This window comes from Balaenoptera borealis (assembly GCF_965194805.1).
Source record: "Balaenoptera borealis genome assembly, chromosome: 5".
NCBI lineage: Eukaryota > Metazoa > Chordata > Mammalia > Artiodactyla > Balaenopteridae > Balaenoptera > Balaenoptera borealis.
The window spans coordinates 99470557-99496954 of NC_138862.1; the positions used below are offsets into that span (position 1 = coordinate 99470557).

The 26398-nt window shown below is 36.7% G+C and overlaps 1 protein-coding gene across 1 annotated transcript in view; it reads right to left on the reverse strand.

The window, feature by feature from the left end:
• LOC309629745 (uncharacterized protein) overlaps positions 1-26398 on the reverse strand; it is a 162404-nt gene that overhangs the window by 44964 nt on the left and 91042 nt on the right. Inside the window, exons 2-3 of the mRNA XM_082394249.1 lie at positions 15465-18587; positions 14256-14410 (exon numbers count right to left, since the gene is read on the reverse strand). Of these exons, the coding sequence (XP_082250375.1) occupies positions 14256-14410; positions 15465-15671 (362 nt within the window). The 5' untranslated portion in view covers positions 15672-18587. The remainder of the gene's footprint in view (positions 1-14255; positions 14411-15464; positions 18588-26398) is intronic.

Genomic DNA, 26398 nt, shown 5'->3' on the forward strand with positions numbered 1-26398 from the left:
TTCTGACAAGTAAAACAAACATGGAAAACAGGAATAATAAAATTCCCATATTGATATGGCCATACCTAAAATAAATTGTGACTATATAAGCACAGACCCCAGACCCCCTATGCTGGTGATGCTCATCAAAGGGGAAATTAGCCTTTGGAGGCTAAGGAGAAGGAAATATTTAAGTAAGAAGAGTATCTGCTTCAGAGTTTGAAAAGGCAATTGGTGGTCCACATTCAATACCACAAGGACTTGACATATTTTTAATGTAATAAATGTTTATGGTTAAAAAGGAGTGAAGGACAGAAGAAATAATGAGGAGGAAAGGAGACAGGAATGAAGAGAGGAATAAAGGAAAGAGAAGAATAAAAGTATTATATGATAATTAAAATCAGATTCAGGGAATAACATGAGTTTGCAGGTATGAGAGAAAATGGGTTAACAAATCAAGGAGGAAAGTTTGGTGAAATGCAGCATTATGAGATGCTAGTCAGAAATTGTTTTTAATGTGCACTGATGAAAATTCTGTGCAAAGAATGTAAAATCACCAGAGGCTAGATACAGTCCTAGGAACTGAATAAGTAGATATTTGATGTGATAGACCTGCATTTTAACCTCTGACGTGATAGACCTGGTTTTCAATTCTAGGCTCCAGTTTTCCTCTTTCCCCACCTCCTTTTGTTTCTAGTATAGGGGTCTATGTAGGGAAGTCTGGGAAACTAGCAGAGAAGTTAAGTCTTGGGGACTTAGGCATAAATGATAACTGTTTAAACTGGTTGCTCCTCAATGAACAGTAAAGAGCTCTTCGAGGGTTGAGCTCTCTCTCTGTCTGTCTCTCTGTCTTCCTCTCTCTCTCTCTCTCTCTAATGTTCACGACCATATCTCTTAGTGGAGATATTGACTCTTTTCAGAAGCATCTTAGATAAGGGAGCTATTACTCTCCAGCTGGCTGTATGCTTATTTCTGGCAGGTTTAGGTGGAGACAGTCTTTACATGGCTAGTGAGAATAATGAACTCTTTTTTCACATTTGTCTCTCAGTTTATTGAGCATACCATGCCTGTTCTTACTCTAGGGTCTTTATGTTTCCCCTGAAATACTTTTTTTCTCCTTCAAAACTTATGCTTTCTTATAATTTTTCAAATCTTTTCCTTAACAGATTTTCCTTGGAAACCCTTTAATAAACATTCATATTCAGTGGATTTTTCCATCATAGTTCTTCCACCACAATTGTAATTATTTATTGTTTGATTATTTGTTTAACATCAGATGCCCTCGACTGTAAACTTCCTAAGCATAAAGATGGAATATCTTTTATTCACTACCTCTGCTTACCTATCAAGGTGTCTGAAACATAATAAGTGTCTAACTTTTACCAATTAAATTAATTAATGGATGGATAGGTGGATTGAGAGACAATGTATCAATTTGTGTGGCTCTCCTGAAAATTCACATGATTAAGTTATATAAACAAATAATGAAAGGATTGGCAATATACTGAAGAACAAATAAGACAGAATTCTCACACACCTGTAAAAGTAGCATAGGAAATATGAAAACAAAGGTAGATGGTGTTTATAAAAATGCTGAAAACAGTTAAAGCTGTTTTGCATATTTTGTTCAAAACAAGAAAATTTAAACAAAACAAAACAAAATAACACTGCTCTGTTCTATGGTTTGACTGTTTTAACAACCTGGATCTGAATTAGCAAGTCCCTCGTTAAGCTGTTGCCTTAATTCTTCTTAATATTTTTATGACTCAGATAGAATTCAGGATGTCTAACAGTCCTCTACACATGTTCCTGCTGTTTCATTCAGGCTGCTTCTTCTCTGGATATGGTTACTGAGTCTTGATCTCAACGATGACACTGCTTTGTGAGGAACTTCCTCTCTATCAGGTCTAAGACTGATTTTCTAGAATAGATTGCACTGGTAGCCATTCCTGACCCTTCTCCTTTCTTAGTGGCAAAAAATTCTATCCCCTACACACCAGGCTAGTACAGCAGCACAGATGAGAGAAACAAAGGAGACCATGTATTATGGAGAGAGAGGGGTAGGCGTAAGCTTTGCCCGTTCTCTGCTCTCTCATTGGACTTGAAAAAACATTAGAGTGATCTTGTCCTTGATTCATAAATTCAGATAAGTTTATCTGTCAAATTGTGAAAAAGAAGTGGGAAGCATTTGTATTTTTGTCAATAAATGGAGACCTGTTTGTTACAGCAAAAATAACAAATAAATTATTAAAAAATAAATAAAACTAAAGGATACAGTTGTAGACATGTTGTTTAAGAAGCTGTGCTTGAGGACATTTCAATGTATCTTTATTTCTGTGAGAGAGCCTCAGTTTGATAATTAGATGTGTTATTTTACTAAAAGTTTCAACTTAGAACTGGCATAATGGGCCTGGGGATTCAGTACACTGAGGAAAAAATTTTGGGACATTGTCATTTCATGTTACTGTGGGATTAATTGAAAGCCTATGAAGCCTTAGCATTGCTGGATCAAGTATTCAACTGCTTGGATTTGAATTATGAATTATAGCTTCTACTCTTTACTTTATGAAGAATCTTTCTTTATGAAGAATAAATTTTATGTATCATTCTCTCATCTGTAAAATGGGGATAACAATGATGTGTAGTTCATATACTCATTTTTTTGTTGAATCAGCTAATACAAATTAAAAATCTTAGCACAATCTTTGGCACCCTACTCAATAGATGTTGGCAATGTTTATTTTAGCCTTCAGAATGCAACTGATAACTGAACAGGGCATGTGCTTATGCCAACTAAAACTACCTTGGTTGAGGACATCACTATGGATCAAAGAGCAACTAAAACAGAGATTAAGAGTTTCTTTACAATAGAACATTCCTCAGGGTGCAGGGTAATATTCTTCAGGGTGCAAGGTAGTATCAGAGTCAGATGTGACAAAAGGGGCCTGAATATATGTGTCCTGACACTGCTGTTCATGAAGAGGGTATCTTGTCATACAGTTGGTGGTAATCATGTTTGCAGAGTCCAGGAACAAGGTATCCAGTGAATGCTGTTAGTGCCCAGATGTGTGGTTTGGCTCTCCAGTGGTTTAATTATTTTTATCTTAATATTTTGTAGATTACTAGACAGTTTTATAAAATCCTAGTTCCTATCATTCTTGGATATATTTATGTTGAACATGTGCAATTCTCTATTCCATTGTATCTCAGGTATATATCCATCACATATATAATCACTGAAAGTCAAAACCTGTGTGAGACAAAAATCACTCCATTCAACATGACTGACTACAATGTCTGTCTTGTGGCAAAGCATTCTGTATCTAAATGTCATTCGTTACAGGGTCAATACCCATTAGAGTCAAGCTTCCACTAAATGCTGGTTAGTGATCTTGATGATGAAAAATACACTTTTAAATTTGTTAACTTAAAAGACTATTTTTTATTATGCCATATAACGGTCTAGGACTATTATTCTAAACACAATGGATGGGATGGGTCATGAGACTATTTTACGTTCGCAGGTTCATCCTAACTCAAATAATTGTTTTTAGAAACCACACCTTTAACTACCTATAATATATAATCATCATTCTTCCCTCCTGTGACAGATTAAAGCAGCTTGCAAGTTATAAAACTGATTTAATTCTGGGTAGCAAATTCCTTTCCTCAAAATTTAAACACCTTGTTCTTTTTTTTACATTAAGAATATTTCTTGGTGATAAATATCACTTGGTTGCTGGAGCCTTTTGCTTGTTTGATTTTTTTGTAAACTCAGTACATTTTCAATTTTTTCTATTATTCACAAGAGAATTCAGAAATGCTGTTCTTTCTATAGTTACAGGATAATCACCTGTTGTCTCTCTTGTGACATATATATGAGTAGGAGAGGCCACTCTTGGGAAAAGTTGGATGCAGAAGAGGGTGCTAAAGTTATGTGGTGGAGTTTATAACAAAGAAAACATAACAAAATGAAGTTTTAAAAAATGCCTTGAGGTAAATCCAATTATGCATGCAAGTTTTATACTTTTATTTAATAATTGTGCTATTTTATTTATGTTGTTCTCCCATGCTCTCTCCCTTTTATAAATGAAATTCAATCTACCAATATTTATATTTATTTATTTGGTTTTGTGGCTGGTGGTGACTTCTGGTTTTACCAGATATTTGATTTCAACAGTTAGACATGACTGTAATTCTACTCTTAGAATTAGGTGGCACTATATCCTGCATAAAATACATTTTGAAGAAAATATACCTCATCCTTTCAGCATAACAACAAATTTTGAGTAATTTGAACAGCATGGATAACATCTTAATATACTTCATTTCAATCAATGATGTATAGTTACAAGGCACTTTCACATATCACATATTTTGCCTGAATTTTGTAGAATGGGAAATTAAATGATAAACTGACTTGCCATTAGTCTGGGCATAAGTGCCAGATCTAAGACTTGAATGCAAATATTCTCATTCTAAATATTACTATAGCTCTAAAAAACTAACATGTGTAAAATCAAAATAACTCTATTACATCTTATGATTTGGAATATTATAATTAAAATAGAAAAGTACCTTTTATACTTATGTGTAATGAACAACCTTAAAAGTGTCCGAAACATAATATTAGAAGCTGTAGCATTTGAGTCTTTAAGAATTAACTTTGGCCACTGAAGTTTCTTTAATTTTAAAGAAAGTAAATTCAGTGCATCCATTTTTTCTTCCTTCAGAATCTTTGAAATAATTTAAAATATATTTCCATGTAATCACTGAACAAGTCTTTATGTATGATAGTAAAGATTAGATAATAATCTGCTTAATTTGAAAACTGTAGTCATACTCTATGTGTTGTATATTTTTGTCTGTATAATTTTGTCTCAGACATGAACTGGGGTGTGTTTATTTTTATGTTTTGCCCTTTTCCCTCTAAGTTCAGCAATCTGATTCAGTTGAAAATATTTGGTGACTGCTACAGTTCTACATTTTATGATCTTCCTATGTACTGATAACTGTGTTAAAGATCATAGGGTGAAAAAGAATAGTTCTGTTCCTCATCAAGTTGATAGTCTAATGGGAAAGACATGTGTAGTGAGATCATTTCAATACCTAAGTCAGAGAGGTGTACAAGAAGCCATAGGATCACAGAGGGCAAGCATTAAATGTAGCTGTCACTTAGAAAAATAATGTTCAAACTTGTCTTTCTTGGTGTAATTCTTTTAAAATAGTTGCTCATTTTACATTTAAAAAATGTTGCAGAACATCACTTTCTTTATTAACTTCAATAATTATATACTCTGATGGAAGAAGTTCCCTGGGTCTCAGACTATGTTCCTGCAACAGTCCAGGGGAACATATAGCTTTTATGTCTCTGTGACTACTTACATCCCTTAATATTGACTTCTTTTTATATAGAACAGGAATTTGTGAAAAGTAACTTATGGGTTTTTTCTCCTGCAGCCCATATGCTGAACTGGCCCCCTGGAAGTGGACTGCTCTAGATGTTATGCAGGTGGCCAAGCCCTTTGAAGGTATTAAAACTCTACCTTAACCACTCAAATTGAGTTGGATGAATTCATATTCCACTTATCATACTGCCCTGTAACTGTCAAATTACTAGCCTGTATCTCCAAGATCTTGTCAACTCCTCAAAAGCAGAGATTTTCTTATGCATTTTTCTAGTCGTTGAATCTGGAGTTGTAACAAGCACATAGTTCAATATGCTCAATAAATATACGGTGAATTAATTAAGACAGGATTTAAATCCACCTCTTGAAATTAAAACTCTTTTTTTTTTTTTTTTTTAACGTTAGGATACCAATCGTGTTGTGTCCTAAATTCTGTGTGTCCTGAAAAGAGGAAAAGAAGTTTTCCAATGTAATAGTAAGCAGCTGTTTAAAACAGATCAAAATCATTTAAAAAGGTTTCCTTCCTTATATAGGAATTTGACTCTGGAGAACATTTGATTCACTTTGGTTATTCAGGGCTGTATCTTTGGTACAAGAAGTCTAAGTCTCTGAGTGGTTACTGTAACTTGTCAATGAATCAGAATCCTTCGGGAGCAAATCTGCTGACAAGTTACAGTAACCACTCAGAGACTTAGATGTTTTACCAAATGTCTATTTTTATTCTCTTATGTGTGTGTGTGTGTGTATATATATATATATATATATATATATATGCCAAAATATATATATATATGTGAATAAAGATAGAATATATAGATGTTAAATAGAAAAATGATGGGTGAAAAGAGTGAGCAATCAATTAATTAAAGGTCACGGAAAAGGGAAAACAAAAATAAATAGAAAAATAAAATTCACAAAAAACTAAAACTAAAATACAAAATATGTATACACATGTAAAATCAATAGTTATATTCTACAGTTCTTCAAACTGGATAGAAAAAAATCCAGGTATTTTATTTATGAGCAATACAACTACAGAAAATGCTTAATACGAAGGTTCAGGAAAGGCTCTAGTAAAGAAATGTGAAAATAAAGAAACAAAAGCAAAAGACATAAAAGACAAAATAGTTTCTATACCAAAATAATTATTAGTAATAAATAAAGCCCTTACATATTGGTAAAATAAATAATACAAACAACATGCAAAAATCTTGTACCTGAATTCACTTCACAATACATTCTCTACATATGTAAAGCAAAATATGAAACATTGCAAAAAGAATTAGACAGTCAGTCATAGTAGAAAATCTAAAAGATTTGTTTCAGAAAATATTCAATGAAGTATACAATTTAAGGATATAGGTAATTCGTGAAACACATGACCAGGTGGATATACATAGATTTCTACATTCAATAATTAGACAATACTCAGTTTTTTTGTTTTTTACAAATGCACACACAACAGTTAAAAAATGGAAGTCATAAATAACAAAGATTGGATAACACAGTAATCTGTCAAATTAAAAATTAGAAATCAGTAACTATAATGTACCCCCAAATCTCCATAGTTTGTGAAATGTAGCATCTATATACTTCTAAATACCTCATGGATCAAAGAAATCATAACAAAGTAAGTATTTATGAGAGAAAAATAAGAAAACACTACATGTTTAAACTTGGATGTAACTAGTGCAGTACTTAGACGTAAATGTATGGCCTTAAATGCTTATATATTTGAAGAAAAAGTAGAATATTAATGAAATACTACAAAGTAAAAATGGAAGATTAAATTCATTCATTATGTTCATTCCTGAAAACTCACTATGACAATAATAAAGAATTAATAGTGTATAAATTCACACCTACAAAGAGGACAAGAGACACATTTTGGAGGATGGAAGGAAAATACATTAATTTTTACTGACTTACAAAGTGCAAAATGCAGATTTGTAATGCAGGATTCCCCTTTTCCCCCCACTGCAAAACACACACACACACAAGACCAGGTGTCAGAAGCATCAAGTTTCTTTAAAATTAAAACTCGTGATAGATTTAGGAAAGATACAAGGCTAAAAAGAGGATGGTTGCCTATAGATGGTTAATTCCCTCAGCAAGCTTGCCCAGACAGGAACCCCCTTCCCATAACACAGCACCTAGCAGAACTACAGAATTTTATGCTTAAGATAATTTAACTAGGTGAGATATGGACTGAGGAACTCCAAAAAGTTCTGGTGGCTGGGCTGAGGCAGACTTGGTGGGGTGTGAAGAGAGAGAGAGAGAGAGAAGAAATGAGAATGAAAGAGCTGCTATGAACATTTGCATGTAAGTCTTAGTGCGTGTGGATATAGCTTTCATTTCCTTGGGTAAATACCTAGGAGTAAAATTCCAGAGAAATGCAAATCAAAACCACAATGAGGCATCACCTCACACTGGTTAGAACAGCTATCATCAAAATTCGACAGATAAGAAATGCTGGAAAGGATGTGGAGAAAAGGGAACCCTCCTACACTGTTGGTGGGAATGTAAATTGGTGCAGCCACTATGGAGAACAGTACGGAGGTTCCTTAAAAAACTAAAAATAGAGTTACCATGTGATCCAGAAATCCTACTCCTTGGGCATAAATCCAGAATAGATGAAAACTCTTATTTGAAAAGATACATGCACCCCAATGTTCACAGTAGCACTATTTACAATAGCCAAGACATGGGAGCCACCTAAGTGTCCACTGACAGATGAATGGATCAAGAAGATGTGATAAATATATATCTGTATAAATATATATCTACACAATGGAATATTACTCAGACATAAAAAAAAGAATGAAATATTGCCACTTGCAGCAACAAGGATGGACCCAGAGATTACCATACTGAATGAAGTAAGTCAGACAAAGACAAATATTATAAAATAAAACTTATATGTGGAATCGAAAAAATAATACAAATGAATTTAGTTACAAAACAGAAATAGACTCACAGACATAGAAAACAAACCTATGGTTACCAAAGGGGAAGGGGGAGGTAAATAAGGAGTTTGGGATTAGCAGATACAAACTACTATATAAAAAATAGATAAACAAGGTCTTATTCTATAGCACAGGGAACTATATTCAATATCTTGTGATAACCTATAATGGAAAAGAATCTGAAAAAAATATATGTGTAACTAATCATTTTGCCTTACACCTGAAACTAACACAATATTGTAAATCAACCATACTCCAATAAATAAATAATAAATAAATGGTAGTGTTCTTTTGTCTTTTGAGCAAGTTAGATTACAGTGTTGTTCAAGTCTTCTACTTGCTTATTGAACTTTTGTCTAGATGTTCTATCCATTATTGAAAGTGGAGTTTTGAAGCCTCCAACTCAGTATAGAACTGTTCTCTATTTCTCCTTCCAATTCTACAAATATTTGCTTCGTATGTTTTCAGGTTCTATCGTTTGGTGCATATATGTTTACGACTGTTATATCTTCTTGATGAGTGGAGTCATCAATATATAATGCTCTTCATTACCTTTTATCACTTTCCTTTTCTTTTTTTTTAAACATCTTTATTGGCATATAATTGCCTTACAATGGTGTGTTAGTTTCTGCTGTATAACAAAGTGAGTCAGCTGTACGTATACATATATCCCCATATCCCCTCCCTCTTGCGTCTCCCTCCCACCCCTCTAGGTGGTCACAAAGCACCCAGCTGATCTCCCTGTGTTATGAGGCTGCTTCCCATTAGCTATCTATTTTACATTTGGTAGTGTATATATATATCAATGCCACTCTCTCACATTGTCCCAGTTTACCCTTCCCCCTCCCTGTGTTCTCAAGCCCATTCTCTACAACTGCATCTTCATTACTGTCCTGCCCCTAGGTTCTACAGAACTTTTTTTAGTTTTAGATTCCATATATATGTGTTAGCATACGGTATTTGTTTTTCTCTTTCTGACTTACTTCACTCTGTATGACAGATCTACGTCCATCCACCTCACTACAAATAACTCTGTTTCATTCCTTTTTATGGCTGAGTAACATTCCATTCTATATAGGTGCAAAATCTTCTTTATCCATTCATCTGTCAATGGAAACTTAGGTTGCTTCCATGTCCTGGCTATTGTAAATAGAGCTGCAATGAACATTGTGATACATGACTCTTTTTGACCTATGGTTTTCTCAGGGTATGTGCCCAGTAGTGGGATTGCGGGGTCGTATGGTAGTTCTATTTTTAGTTTTTTAAGGAACCTCCATACTGTTCTCCATAGTGGCTGTATCAATTTACATTCCCACCAACAGTGCAATAGGCTTCCCTTTTCTCCACACCCTCTCCAGCATTTATTGTTTGTAGATTTTTGGATGATGGCCATTCTGACTGGTGTGAGATGATATCTCATTGTAGTTTTGATTTGCATTTCTCTAATGATTAGTGATGTTGAGCATTCTTTCATGTGTTTGTTGGCAATTGGTATATCTTCTTCGGAGAAATGTCTATTGAGGTCTTCTGCCCATTTTTGGATTGGGTTTTTTGTTTTTTTGATACTGAGCTACATGAGCTGCTTGTATATTTTGGAGATTAATCCTTTGTCAGTTGCTTCATTTCCAAATATTTTCTCCCATTCTGAGGGTTGTCCTTTTGCCTTGTTTATGGTTTCCTTTGCTGTGCAAAAGCATTTAAGTTTCATTAGCTCCCATATATCTATTTTTGTTTTTATTTCCATTTCTCTAGGAGGTGGGTCAAAAAGGATCTTGCTGTGATTTCTGTCATAGAGTGTTCTGCCTATGTCTTCCTCTAAGAGTTTTATAGTGTCTGGCCTTACATTTAGGTCTTTAATCTATTTTGAGTTTATTTTTATGTATGGTGTTTAGGGAGTGTTCTAATTTCATTCTTTTACATGTAACTGTCCAGTTTTCCCAGCACCACTTATTGAAGAGGCTGTCTTTGCTCCATTGTATACTCTTGCCTCCTTTACTAAAGATAAGTTGACCATATGTGCATGGGTTTATATCTGGGCTTTCTATCCTGCTCCATTGATCTATAGTTCTGTTTTTGTGCCAGTACCATACTGTCTTGATTACTGTAGCTTTGTAGCATAGTCTGAAGTCAGGGAGTCTGATTCCTCCAGCTCCGTTTTTCTTTCTCAAGATTGCTTTGGCTATTTGGGGTCTTTTGTGTTTCCATACAAATTGTGAAATTTTTTTTCCTAGTTCTGTGAAAAATGCCAGTAGTAGTTTAATAGGGATTGTATTGAATCTGTAGATTGCTTTGGGCAGTATAGTAATTATCACAATGTTGATTCTTCCAATCCAAGAACATGGTATATCACTCCATCTGTTTGTATCATTTTTAATTTCTTTCATCAGTGTCTTATAGTTTTATGCATACAGGTCTTTGTCTCCTTAGGTAGGTTTATTCCTGGGTATTTTATTCTTTTGGTTGCAATGGTAAATGGGAGTGTTTCCTTCATTTCTCATCATTAATGTTTAGGAATGCAAGAGATTTCTGTGCATTAATTTTGTATCCTGCTACTTTACCAAATTCATTGATTAGCTCTAGGAGTTTTCTGGTAGCATCTTTAGGATTCTCTATGTATAGTATCATGTCATTTGCAAACAGTGACAGTTTTACTTCTTCTTTTCCATTTGGATTCCTTTTTTCTTTTTCTTCTCTGACTGTTGTGGCTAAAACTTCCAAAACTATTTTGAATAATAGTGGTGAGAGTGGGCAGCCTTGTCTTGTTCCCAATCTTAGAGGAAATGGTTTCAATTTTTCACTATTGAGAATGATGTTGGCTGTGGGTTTGTCATATATGGTCTTTATTATGTTGAGGTAAGTTTCCTCTATGCCTACTTTCTGGAGGGTTTTTATCATAAATGGGTGTTGAATTTTGTTGAAAGCTTTTTCTGCACCTACTGAGATGATCATATGGTTTTTATCCTTCAATTTGTTAATATGGTGTATCACATTGATTGATTTGCATATATTGAAGAATCCTTGCATTCCTCGGATAAACCCCACTTGATCATGGTGTATGATCATTATAATGTGCTGCTGGATTCTGTTTGTTAGTATTTTGTTGAGGATTTTTGCATCTATGTTCATCAGTGATGTTGGTCTGTAGTTTTCTTTTTTTGCAACATCTTTTTCTGGTTTTCGTATCAGGGTGATGGTGGTCTCATAGAATGAGTTTGGGAGTGTTCCTCCCTCTGCTATATTTTGTAAGAGTTGGAGAAGGATACGTGTTAGCTCTTCTCCAAATGTTTGATAGAATTCACCTGTGAAGCCATCTGGTCCTGGGCTTTTGTTCGTTGGAAGATATTTAATCACAGTTTCAATTTCAGTGCTTGTGATTGGTCTGTTTATATTTCCTATTTCTTCCTGGGTCATTCGCAGAAGGTTCTGCTTTTCTAAGAATTTGTCCATTTCTTCCAGGCTGTCTATTTTATTGGCATATAGTTGCTTGTAGTAATCTCTCATGATGCTTTGTATTTCTGCAGTGTCAGTTGTTACTTCTTTTTCCTTTCTGATTCTGTTGATTTGAGTCTTCTCCCTTTTATGCTTGATGAGTCTGGGTAATGGTTTATCAATTTTGTTTATCTTCTCAAAGAACCAGCTTTTAGTTTCATTGATCTTTACTATTGTTTTCTTCATTTCTTTTTCATTTATTTCTGCTCTGATCTTTGTGATTTCTTTCCTTCTGCTAACTTTGGGGGTTTTTGTTCTTCTTTCTCTAATTGCTTTATGTGTAAGGTAAGGTTGTTAGTCCACTGCCTCAGTTTTAGGATGATTCATTGTCTATTCAGGTATTCCACAGATGCAGGGTCCATCAAGTTCGTTGTGAAGATTTAATCTGCTGCTCCTGAGCCGCTAGGAGAAATTTCCCTGTCTCTTCTTTGTTCATGCAGCTCCTGGGGTTCAGCTTTGGATTTGGACCTGACTCTGTGTGTAGGTCGCCTGAGGGCGTCTGTTCTTCGCCCAGACAGGAGGGAGTTAAAGGAGTGGCTGATTAGGGGGCTCTGGCTCACTCAGGCCGGGGTGGGGAAGGGGGAGCAGGGGGAGGGGTACGGAATGCAGGGCGAGCCTGCGGCGGCAGAAGCCAGCATGATGTTGCAACAGCCTGAGGCACGCTGTGTGTTCTCCTGGGGAAGTTGTCCCTGGATCACAGGACCCTGGCACTGGCGGGCTGCACAGGATCCCGGGGAGGGAAGGTGTGGATTGTGACCTATGCTTGCACACAGGCTTCTTGATGGCTGCAGTAGCAGCCTTAGCGTTTCATGCCCGTCTCTGATGTCCACGCTGATAGCCGCGGCTCGTGCCCATCTCTGGAGCTCATTTAGGCAGTTCTCTGAATCCTCTCTCCTCGCGTACCCGAAAACAATGGTCTCTTGCCTCTTAGGCAGGTCCAGACTTTTTCCAGACTCTCTCCCTGCTAGCTGTGGCACACTAGCCCCTTCAGGGTGTGTTCACGCAGCCAACCCCAGTCCCCTCCCTGCGATCCGACCGAAGCCCAAGCCTCAGCTCCCAGCCCCTGCCCGCCCCGGTGGGTGAGCAGACAAGCCTCTTGGGCTGGTGAGCGCTGGTCGGCTCCGATCCTCTGTGGGGGAATCTCTCCGCTTTGCCCTCTGCACCCCTGTGGCTGCGCTCTCCTCCGTGGCTCCGAAGCTTCCCCCCCACCCACCCCCCCTTCTCCGCCAGTGAAGGGGCTTCCTAGTGTGTGGAAACTTTTCCTCCTTCACAGCGCCCTCCCAGAGGTGCAGGTCCCATCCCTATTCTTTTGCCTGTTTTTTCTTTTTTCTTATGCCCTACCCAGGTACATGGGGAGTTTCTTGCCTTTTGGGAGGTCTGAGGTCTTCTGCCAGCATTCAGTAGGTGTTTTGTAGGAATTGTTCCACATGTAGATGCATTTTTGATGTATTTGTGTGGAGGAAGGTGATCTCCACATCTTACTCCTCTGCCATCTTGAAGGTCCTCCTATAACTTTTTATTTACAGTGTATTTTGTCTGATATTAGTATAGCCACCCCAGCTCTCTTTAGATTATTATTTTTCATGGGCTATTTCTTCCATCCTTTCACCTTCAACTTGTGTGAGTCCAAAGTGAGTCTTTTATAAACAGTGTGTAGTTGGATCATGTCTTTTATCCATTCTGTCAATCTCTGCTTTTTGACTGGCAAGATTAATCCATCTACTTTTAAAGTAATTACTGATAAGGAGGTACTTCTGCCATTTTGCTATTTGTTTTCTGTATGTCTTATACCTTTTTGCCCGTCATTTTCTCCATCACTGCTTTCATGTTGATTTTCTGGTAGTATTCTGTTTTGATTTCCTTCTCTCTCTCTCTTTTTTTCTTTGTGCATGTGTACATTTCTTAGGGGTTATGGTGACAATGTGTTCTAACAAGTCAAGCTAAAGACCTCACACTACATGTCATGTGTTGAGCCCTGTGCTGTGTGTGTTTTAGTGGCATCTCCTCAACATTCTGTAGCTCCTGAAGTAAGCAGTGGTGATTGAGACCACAGTGATCACAGCCAGGGGCTGACCTCAGTGAGTTTCCTGTATTTATCCATTTTACAGATGAAGAAACTGGGGCTTAGAGGCTTTGAGAGATTGAGTGACTTGCCAGGTTTACAGAGGGGTCACTGAGCTGGGTGGCAGATGGGTGGGGCTGAGGAAAGGGCTGGAGAGGAGGAGGTAGGAGTCCCTGGACCTGATACTAAGCAGGGCTCCACACATATCTGCTGCACAGAGAAGTGTGGAACAGTGTGACGACTGGACAGTGCTACAGGGGGAAAGTGCAGAGCCCTGCCTCCGCCTCCTGGTGCCAGCGGCCTAAGCAGCTGCATGTTTTAGGTGCTGAATCACAAACTCCTTGTACTTACTCAGCTCCTTCCCAGCTGGGCCAGAGTCTCTGGGCCTCGTCAAGTTCCTGGCCAGGCTGACCATGGTGTGCCTCCCTGGAGGAGTTGAGGCTTGCATTCTGACCCAAGATGGATCCCTGGTAAGTACTTGGGTCTTGCTTCCTTGGAATTTGTTTCTGGAAAGGGAGTAATATTTACAGTTGAGCATGTGGGGGAAAGTGCATATGGGGAATGTTGGAGACAGATTTAACTGGGGTCCCAGCAAGCTACTCCACTCCCAGGAATGGGGTATGGTCGGGACCTGTTTCTGCAGCACTGGTCTCAGAGGAAAGGACAATGATGCTGACACTGGCAGGGCAAGGCCAGGCAGCACAGGCTATAGGACAGCTGCATCGACCCCAGGGCAGCTTCCCAGAAGAGCTTTCAGGTCTAACTAGGAAGAGCCTGTGGGTCCTTAGGATCCCAGCCAGACCATGCTTTCCTGTACCATCTCCCAATGGGAAGATCACGCCATGTCCTGAGGGTACTGCCCATGCTCAGGATGAGACATGAGAAGTGATGGCTGTAGATTTGAAGAAGCAAACCAACAGGTTGTGGTCAAAGAAAAACTTAGTGCAACAGTATCAGTAGTGGGTTGATGGTTCCCAGGATGCATGGGGACAAGCTGGCAGGACCTGCTGAACACGAGGCCAGCCTCACTGGGGAAGGGGGTATATGGGTGCTATCCCTGACCCCCAGGCCCTTCTGGAGGTGGGGTAGGATCCAGCCCTGTAGTTACCATGGGAAGCGCTTACAAAAGTGACCTTCTGCAGGAGGAAGCTTACCTTGGATTGGGACGTAGATGGGTGCCAAGCAGCAGAGAGAAATGGCACCCTACCCCTGGTCTTTCTGGGGCCCCCATGGTCCCAAACCCTCCCCTAACCACCCAGGGGCCAGCAGCATCTACCCCTTGGGGTGCATCTGTGTCACGTCAATTGGAGGGGCTGCCACAGAACAAGGGTGGGTAGATGGTAGGTGCTCCCCTGTGCCTGCCTCATCTGGCCTGGGTTACCCATTGGTGAGGCTCTCTAGGCTTGGTCGTGGGGGGGTGGGGGTGGACAGGGTTGCAGCAGGACAGCTGAAGCCACTGCCACTTCTTCCGTGCTGGGACAGCCGTGATTCGCGGTGCCCAGCGGTCCCAGAACACAGACCCCAACCAGTGGTGAGGAAGCCACAGCCTAATGGACGCACCTCACCGCTGCGCCTTCTTCTCAGACAGCTCTCCATCATGCTCATGCTGGCGCAGTTGAACCCGCTCGTCCAAAGGTCATGAAGAACTGGAGCCCTTCGAGAAGCAGTAGCAGCCGGAGCAGCTGAGCCCGGCCAAACTGCTGCTGCTGAGCAGGAACAGGGGCCACTGGGCCAACTGGCTCCAGGCGTACCGGTGAGGCCAGCCATGCGTCCTGGCGGTCAGCAAAGCTCCACGTTGTCGGGGTGCCAACTGTCACCATTTCCCCATGAGGCGGCCACAGACGAACCCCGCCCCCCATGCAGGGAGCCAAATGCGGGAGGGGCAAGAGTGAGGGGCTGCATTTGCGGGAAAGCCAGGATCCCAGAGTTCCACTAGGAAAGAAAGAGAAGCGCGCGGTCGCCGCCTCTTCCCGGCGCGCTGAGCGCATGCGCGTCATGCAAGGTGAGCGCCCGTAGTACGTAGTACGTCCCGCGGAACTACAGCTCGCAGAGCGCCGCTCCACGCTGCCGAGCCGAGACCCCGGACGTCTCAGAGGCAAGGAAATAAATCCCTGTCCCTTGTCTGTCCCTCTCTTCATTTTCTGAGTAGTGCCTTCAGACGGCCAAAAATTGTTAATTTTGACAAAGGTTAATTTATCATTTTTTTTCCTTTAAGTTCTGTGTATTTTCTGTTCTATCAAAGAAATATTTGCTAACCTAAGGTCACATGTTTTTTCCCCAAGTTTTCTTTTAGATATTTCTGATTTTAGCTCTTATATACAAATCTATATAATCCGTTTGAAATTACTTTTTATATGTGTCATGATGTAGGAGTGAAGGTTATTTATTTTTTTCCACATGAGTATACGGTTACTTCAATATCCTTTGTTGGAAAGACCATACTTTTCCCATTGAATTATCTTGTCACTTTAATAAAATAAAATTGAATCCATATATGTGTGGGTCACCACGTGGGCCCATGCAAACACTCCTTTCTGTCCCAATAACTTATATATTTAATATCTGTGCTTGTGACAATACCATACTGTCCTGATTACAGTATAACAATGTACTGCAACTCCTTAACTTTGTTTTTTAATTTTAAAATTTATGTTGCCTTTTGTAATGTCAATTTTTTTTTATTTATAAAAATTGGGAATAAGCTAGTCAGGTTCTTTAAAAGGGCTGCTGAGATTTTGTTTGGGATAATGTTATATCTATAAATCACTTTGGGGAGAATTATCACTTTAACAAAACCGAGTCTTACAAATCATGAAAAGAATGTAGTTTCCCATTTGCTTAGGCCTTCCTTAATTATTTTCAGTAATATTTTGTAGATTTTAGTGTATAGGACTTGCACATCTTTGCTAAAATTATTCTTATTTTCTTTTAATGATACTATGGTTAAAAACCATTAATTATAATTTATTTTGGAATACTCACTTCAAGTATATATAAATAAATTAATTGTTGTAAATTGATTTCATATTCTACAAATTTACTAAACCTATTTAGTTAATTCTAGTAGAATTTTGTAGTTGTTTTAGTATTTTCTACATATACAGTAATGCGTTTTGAATATAGTTTTTTTAAAACTCCTTTTCCAATAAGTTTACCATTTATTTATTTATTTTTGCCTCATTCTTGTGTTATTGTAACATATTTATATTAACTTCCTTGAAGTCTTTTACTGCTAAATTCAAAATCTAAGTCTTCTTGAAATTAAGTTTTTATTTATTGGTTTTTCCTGCTGAAGGTGGGGCAGAGTTTTCTATTTCTTTGCATATCTAGTAATTTTATTTTCTTATTATTTTCTTATTCAGATATAATGGACATATTACATTGTGTAAGTTTATGGTGTGCAATATCTTGGTTTGATACATTTATATATTGCAATACAATTATCACCATAGTGTTAGCTAACACCTCTAACATGTCACATAATTATAACTTTTTTGGTGATGAGAACGATTAAATCTAGTCTCTCAGAAACTTTGAAGTTTATAATACAGTATCGTTGACTATAATCACTATGCTGTGCATTACATCTCAGAGACACATTTATCTACTTACTAGTTGCAAGGGAGATGTTGTTTAAGGGTAGTACTTTTGTTTAAAACTTTGGGCATTTTATATAGTTGGTTGCTGCTTTTTAGTAGACAATACACTTATTAATATTTAAGATTTGCCTGCACAGTTGCTGTTGTTATTGTTTTTGCCTGACTCTGTATGTCTCTCCTGTACACAAGTAGTTTAGTTTCTGTGTAATATGATTTGTTATTTTCAATATTCACATGTTGGATTTTTGTTCCCCATTATCTATAATGATAATATTCTGTCTCTCATAATGTTCATTTCTTTGTCCTTTCTTTTCCATTCTAAGAGCTTTCCTTCAAACTTGCTCAACAACTGATTAGTTGTTTTAGTGGTTTATTGCATCTTTTTGTTGTTTCTTTTGTTTTGTTCTTAGTTTGTTTTTTGTGTTGATTGGATTAATTCTGCCCTTTACTCTTTTTAGTATAGATTTGAATAGATTTGTCATTTCCATGACATTTTTCCTTATTTCTTCTATTGAGTATTTAATATTTTCTTGCTTTTTAATATTAGCCAGCTTTCTCCTGGTGATTTTAGATGTTATGCATTGAAGCCACATTCTTGTTATCTATTAAAGAAAAAAGACTACAAGATTATCCAATAATAGGGAGTAGGGAGTACCTGTTTACCTTTCAGCCTCCTAACAAAGTTTTTTCTTTTTTTAAAATTTTTATTGGAGTATAGTTGCTTTACAATGTTGTGCTGGTTTCCACTGTACAGCAAAGTGAATCAGCTATAATGTATACATATATCCCCTCTTTTTTGGATTTCCTTCCCAGTTAGGTCACCACAGACCATTGAGTAGAGTTCCCTGTGCTATACAGTAGGTTCTCATTAGTTATCTATTTTATACATAGTATCAATAGTGTATATATGTCAATCCCAATCTCCCAGTTCATCCCACCCCCTCCCTTTTCCCCTTAGCATCCATATGTTTGTTCTTTACATCTGTGTCTCTATTTCTGCTTTGTAAATAAGATTGCCTATACCAATTTTTTCAGATTCCACATATATGCATTAACATACGATATTTGTTTCTCTCTTTCAGACCTACTTCACTCTGTATGTGATAGTCTCTAGGTCCATCCACATCTATACAAAGGACCCAGTTTCGTTCCTTTTTATAGCTGAGTCGTATTCCATTGTATACATGTACCACATCTTCTTTATCCATTCCTCTGTTGATGGACATTTAGGTTGTCTCCATGTCCTGGTTATTGTAAATAGTGCTGCAGTGAATGTTGGGGTACATGTGTCTTTTTGAATTATGGTTTCCTCTGGGCTTTTTAACTTTGTTTTTCAATTATCCAGCTAGAAATGAACTCAAGAAATGCCAAACTTCTAGCACAGTTCCTTGATTTTAGCACTTTTTAAAAATTCTTTTCTACTGGTTTCTTCCTTTTATTCTGTTTGCCTGGCTTTCAAGTTCTTAAAGCTTTTGTGGGTACACAAAGTCATAATTCTCTTCCACTTCATGACTGGACATCTCTAAATATACAATGCTACCACCAGTCAGTTCCTAATTTCAGCGTGGGACTTGTGATATTTACAACTACCTACCCTACTTTTAAAATACACTGTGAATGTGGAGAATATGGAATTTCAGAGGTTGAAGGGAGGGGTCATCTTAACTTACAAGTCAATTCCCTATGTGAGGAAGTAAATGTCTGCCATCTTCTCTGAGCATTCTGTGCCCCAAGTTTCTGGGTCAGCAGATGGTGGGTAATAGATATAAGAATGAAACAACTTTAACTTTTTCCTTAGTGTCTTCTCATGAAGCAATTGTGGTACGTGCTGTAAGTTCAATTTCAGTTAGGCTTTTCAGATTTGGATGCCATATCTTATCATTAATTAGAGATTCCCCCTCATATTCTGTCAATTTGTTTGCCAGTCTTTCTTTTTCCAAGTTGCTGAGAGTTTTCATTTTTCTATATATCCATGCATAAAAAATTTGGAAACTCTGCAGTGGTGAATGCTCAGCCATTTGTCATTTTGATCTAGGTGTGTCTAGAGATACATTTGAAAGCTTTATCATGATTGAACCGTATCTGTTCCCTTTGACAGAAAAGTCTCCTTGATTTTATTTTGTGAGGTTATGTGGGGAAGCTGTGCTATAAATCCTTCATCCTCTTCTTGTTCTTTCATAAGCCATCTTTACTCAGTAAAACTTTGATTTCAGAGTTTTTGAAGTCTATTTCCAAAAATCTTGCTACCAAGACTGCATCCGAAGAGATTATAAGAATTGGACTCATACTTTTGACAAGATTTCAAGTAGTTTATAACATTTAAAACAAGACATTTTACCTCAATGTGTTCTGTTGCATTGTGGATGAAGGGGTATAAATTACAGATGTAAACTACTGCGATTTTTAAAATTAAGTAGTAGCTAAAGAGGAATTACTAGTTTTAGTAATTATTATGTTGATTTCTGTGTTCTCTGCAAGGTTTTAGATTTGATTAAGGATGGGTAGCTCTTCTCATCAGTGATTCATTTGTGCTAGCAATAAATAATTATTCCATTAACTATTAGTATGGTGTTAATTTATGCAGATTAAAATTTGATATCTTTTGCCTTTGTTACTTAGAGCTTGCTGTAAGACATGACGAATAGGGTTAGGAGGCTCAAGGTCTCCTTTTGTTTTCTTCAGTTATTGCTTGTATGAGTCTGAGCAGGTATCTTTATTTCTCTAATACAAATTCTGCATCTTAGAATGCTGATAGAATACCTGCATTGCCTTTTTCACGTCTCCCACCCCTAGGATTGAATATGGTAGTATATGAGATAAATTTAGGCTATAGAGTGATATCAAAATGGATGTCATTACCATAAGTAATATTAACCATCCAGTTTATAGAATGATTCTGGATACACAATTACTCATTAGATATGTGGAGAAGTGTATCTAACTGCAGTTAAATCCTTACAATATCCTCCCAAATGACACCCTTGATTTCAGTCACTCCGCATGCCATTTCACCTTAGACCATTCCCTCACTGTTCAATTTTTGTTTCTTCTTATTGCCAGTAGAAAAACTTTAAAATGTCTTAGCATGGCAAGTTGAGTGCTTCATAAGATTTCTTCTTATAAGTTCATATAATCTTATCTCTTGCTACTGAACCCTCTTCTTCTGCTATTCTTTACATATTTTGTATTTTGTAGGTACCAAACTGCTTGTTAACACCTGGGCATGCCAGGGTCTTTCTTGACTTGTCTTTACTCACAGCCTTCAATATCACTGAAGTAACCTAACTTTTTTTGTTTGTCCATGCAAATCCAGGGTCAAATATTACCCTATCTGGGACTCATGCTACATTTGCTAAAGTCAAATTTAAATGCTAACTCTATAGAGCCCGCTAATCATTGTGTTTAAACCTGTATATATTCTCCTAAATGTACCTAGTTGTGTTGTTAATTGTGTGTTCCATGTATCATTAAGTAATGAAAGCTCTGAGAGCAGGAACCAGTTGTTCTCAAATTTGACATAAATGCAGAATACTTTTCTGGCAAATAAACAAGTTAAAATCATGTACATTCATATAGTTGAATGATACTAAGCAGGTAATTTAACTTTATCTCAGTTTGCACATTTATAAAATTGAGATTATAGTGTCCAGGGAAAAAGCTTGTTCATGCAATTAAATGGTATCATTTATGTTATTATTATTATTGTTAGTATTTTTTAAACCTGTTGGTCACAGTATTCATTTGCTTCTCCTACCACACTGTATTCAGCACTCTGCTCAGATACACGATAAGTATTTGTTGAAAAAAATTCTCAGAAGTTTGACTATATGCCTCTTTAGCTGTGTTTTACAATATCACTTGCTGAAAGGTGTATACTCACTGCTGTAATAGACTCATAAAATGGACTACACTTCAAGGACATTTATAGTTAGGTACTGGTCTTACATTTCAATTAGGAATTGGGTTGCTGATAAAATATTTAAAACAAGAAGAGCTTGATATTAAATTTTACTTTAGGTAGTAACCAAGTTAAACACTGCATCTAAGTAAAAGTAATACTCTAATTACTGTGGAATTGCTATAAGCACTTGGTGACACTCTTGCTATTGTATTCTCATCAGGCATGACCTTCCATTCTGCAAAGTCTTCAAAATACTGAATGAACCGGCCATTCATTGATTATACCTTCATACTAATGCAGTGTAACATTTCACATGCAATTAGGACACATTACTTTGAAGAATAAAGTGGCAGAATGAATCTCACTGGGCTGTTAAAAGCCAAGAACACTGCACGAAGTATTGGATTATTTGATGTTAAAATGAGTACATATTTTATTGGTATTGCCTACTTTCTTTTTCAGAATTTTAAGATATATGTTAATTAGGCAATGTGAAAAGCCATAATAGAAAGTTCCTGAATAAAAAGGGAACTGCAGAAAGGATTACTGTGCTAGGAGTCAGGATGTCCGATTGAGACTTAGCTGTGCTACTGGCTAAATGTTTTCCTAAGAGGTACTTCACCCCTATGAGCCTCAGTGTCTCTCTGAGTCAAAAGAGAATTGACTTGTAACTTCAATAATGATTACCTTTGTAATCATTAAAACCTTTGTAATAGAGAGACATTAAATATATCTATTATGTATACCTTTATTTATGTCTTTATGTGTAGATAGCTGTATCTATCTCTTTATCACATGTATCCCTATATATGTATACCTAAATACAGATATGTTTGCATTTCCATTTGCGTGCATAGACGTAATATAGCTTAACAGTGTTTAATATAGAGCATCACTATATTCTATAATTTTATTTTTGGAACATAATACACAGTTTATTCTTCAATTAGACCATTTTGAGGATAATAATGAATAAAGAATCTTTGGTTTACAACACATAGAGTCTCGAAAAAACACTCAATGGTTTAGTTGGAAAATGTGCTTGAGTGTTGTTAAACAGAAATTACATTACAATTTAAAAACACAAAACAAACCATCTGATTTAACTGAACTCAAGGGATGCAAGGATGTCCATCTAATTTACCATATCATTAAGTAGATAAAGGCTGTTGACTTATATAATTGGTAGTTGGTTTTTGTGTTTCAAAATGTACTTCAGTCATTACTTTGTGAACAAAGAATCTTTTACTTCAGTACTCTTAGCTATAGAACAATAATTACATTCCTCTATTTACAATCATACGATATCTTGTATTAATAGAACATCTTGTGAGTAAACTTGGTGCAGTGTAGAACCCATAAGAGTGTACGCATCAGAAAGTGCTCATTTCTGTGAAGTGTTTAAAAAGAACCCTCAAAAAGGGAGTCAACGAGTGCATGAATGCATAATTTATGAACGAAAACTCCAGTATGATGGGTTCTATACATTAATGGCATGTAGCTGAAAATTATAGACTCAGTTCTTAATTCAGTAACTTGTTATCTTTAGACTTTTTTTCAGAGCACAAAAAAGTTTTCTAAGTTCTTATCCTCAACTAACTTCATATCTTGATTTAGAGATAAAATGATGGAACTTAAAATATTAGTTAATACAAATGACCAACATATTTGGGTGAAATTGCTGTGTCACAAACTTTAATATTCTTAGGGAATGCCTAAGGATATTGATAAAATGCAGATTTCTGATTCAGTAAGTTTCAGTAAGTTTCAGTAAGTCTTCTAGATGATGACAAAGCAGTTGGTCCCTGGCCCCGTACTCTGAGTAGCAAAGTATATGCTTTAAATGATGGCTAATCTACTCTGTATGTTAAAGGAGTTTACAAGAAAGAGAAAATTAAAACTGAAAGAATTTCAAAGGAAGAGAAATGTTCTCTTGAGGAAGGAACTTGTAATGTTACAGCAAATGTAAGGAGTAGCTAGCTATTTCCCAAAGAGATCGACGGTCATTTATGCAGTAACTATATCCTGAGTAAAAACATCTTTCAAGGGCTCTTGGATATAGAGTCTAGGGAGAAAAGTAATATCAAGAGACTCAAAATACTGTCATAGTTGCCTTCTTACAATGGGATTATACAGAAGACCTGTGATTAGGATAAGGACTTGGTCCTGGTCCAAGGCCATGCCACAGCAAGTCTATTAGTTTACAGATCCAATCATTGGCTGTTTCACCTATTCCTGAGTGTATAATTAGAGAAGATAAAGTTAACAGAACACTAACATTGGGTCCCCTGACCTATGCAGTAAGAACTACTACTGGGGAAAAGGCAAATGGAAGTCTTTGAAGCTTCCCTCCTTTGACAGATTAATGAAACTGAAACAACATTGTATCACAGGTGCAATGACAGAAATTAGAACCACTCATAATATACAGACTTAAAGAATGCAGCACTGACTGTGCCCATCATATTTGCTTTTATTTTATCAGAATTACCTATGCAAAACCCTGATGAATTATGGCAGAAGATAATTAAACTTAAAGAGAAGTTGTGGTCCCAATTTGCTCTGCCTCACTTGATGTGGTATCTTTTCTATAACCTATTATTACTGCCTCACTTGATGTGGTATCTTTTCTATGACATATTATTACAGCCTCTGGCACTTTGTATTCAGCTGTTTATCTGATGAGTTCCTTCTTTTCAGTCCCATCAAGAAAGAACATCAGACTGTAGTTTTTAGTTTTGTCCTGGGGCACAGTTAACTCTCTTGCTCTCTGTCCCTATATAGTTCAAATAAATTTTTCTCATGTTGACATTTGACAGAACATCTACTGATGCACTATCTTGGTGATATTGTGTTACTAAGACTTGACAGATATTTCTGATACATGGTAAGACACCTGCATACCAGTGGTTGGAAGATAAACTTTCCTACTGTCTTTCATGATCAGTGAAAAATATAGAATGTGAACATGCTGGGATAACTCCTCTAAAAAAGGGGGTGGCAATATATTTCATTTTGAACGTCCAAGAATTAAAAGAGGCACAGTGTTTGATCAGCTTCTTTTGAGTTTTGGAAAGATTGTATACAGTACTCTTTGGGAATACTCTTCTGATATATTTGCCATGTGTCTCAGAAGGTTGTCATTTTTGAGAAGGCTCAGCAGCAGGTCCAGGCTGTGGTCCAAGAGGTATTTATGGAATATAAATATGCCTTGTGAAGTTCCTGACAAGTCATGATAGGGTATCTCAGTGCAGACCTCTAGGTTCTAGAGCAAGGGCACATCCCTCCAGGCTTAATGTGTAGCCTCTTCAAAACCATATTTTAAAAATATTTCTTAATCATGGATAATGGAGCAACCATACCACTGTTAGTGGTCCTCTGTGTCCCTTCCCTTGGTCTGAGCAAATTACCCACAGAGGACATCTCTCAGAGCCCTTCACATTAAGAGGACTCTACCTTTCTTAGAAGTCATTTTGACAATCATCTTGTGTTCATTCATGCTTCTTGAGGACCTCATCCCAATCTAATAGGTTAACAGTTATATCTTTCAAATATATAGTACTGCATGGTTTTCTCCATACTGATCTTTTCATAAGAAACACTCCAGGAACTCAAATAACATGTTTATGTAATAGATTCCAAAACTCAGTATTATTTATAACAAATATTTTGCTTTAATAATAATCTTGGTGCTAGCATTATAATGTTTTCTTGATGAATATTGAACTTCGCAGTTTGTAGAGCATCATGCTAATGATAGACGTTTCTCAATTAATATTAGAGCATGCTGTCATATATTTAATACTATAACACTAATAAGCATGTTACTGTCCAAAAATGTTGTGGTAGGGATTTAGAAAAAATAAATAAATACTTGAAAAATTATGCAGACATGATATATTTTTTCATGACTATTCAGGGAGTAGTAAGATTTCTTCCACTGAAATAATTGATTTTTTTTTCAAAGAAAGAATGAGAGAGAGACAGACAGGGAATGAATGAAAGCACTTGCAATAAAACTGAAGGCTTGGACTCTTGTTCCAGTTCTGCCATTTATTTTAGTCTTGGGCAAGTCACTTCACCTCTTTATGTCTTACAGGATTTTGTGTAGAATGAGAAAGAATACATAAAGTTCTTTTTAAATAATTAAATTAGATTATTACAATACTAAAGATACCTTTTAAAAGTGATATAATCCTTACAACCCAAAATGTGTAATGTGTGTGTGTGTGTATTCAAGTTTTTTTGCCACCTGGATATAAATTTTTCATAGTTAAAATAAATCACATAATTCTGCTTTTAATTTTTGGTATGGCTTTATAGACTAATACATACATAACAAACCAGTATCTTTATTTGATTAGCTTGGAGTTGGAAGTGTGGTAATACAAAGGTGAGAAAATGAGGAGATGGCTGGTTATTTAAAAATACCACTTTAGTGTTTCAGTGATCACTTTGAAAATGAGTTAAACTCTGTAGTTTTCATATATTATAAAAATAAGGTAAAAAAGAAAACTAAATTTGTATTGCTATCACATTTAATTGAATTACCAGCAAAAACCAAAACAAATAAAAAGTACTTACATAATCATTACCAAATTAACCTTAATTACCTCAGACACTGGTGTACTTTCTTCCAGGCTTAGGTGAACAACATAATGATTTTATAATATAAAGAAAATGTGCAAAGAAAATGGCCAAAGCTTTGGAGTCAAGCAACCTGATTTTCTCTCCCACCTATCTTACTTCCCAGTTATTTGATAAGGAACTAGTTTTTTAACTAATATTCACAATGCAAAGTAAGTGATGAATAGTTAGTTTGCTTGCTTACATTCAGTTACTTTTGTACAGACATCTATACTGCAACCTTGAAAAAGTACCTAAGCTTCTATCAGTTGGAATTTATGAAACATCAGATGATACATAAGCTCTTCATTTAGAATAAATGTAATGGAAGCCCAATTATCTTTTCTATTTGCCACTCCTTTGCTCTT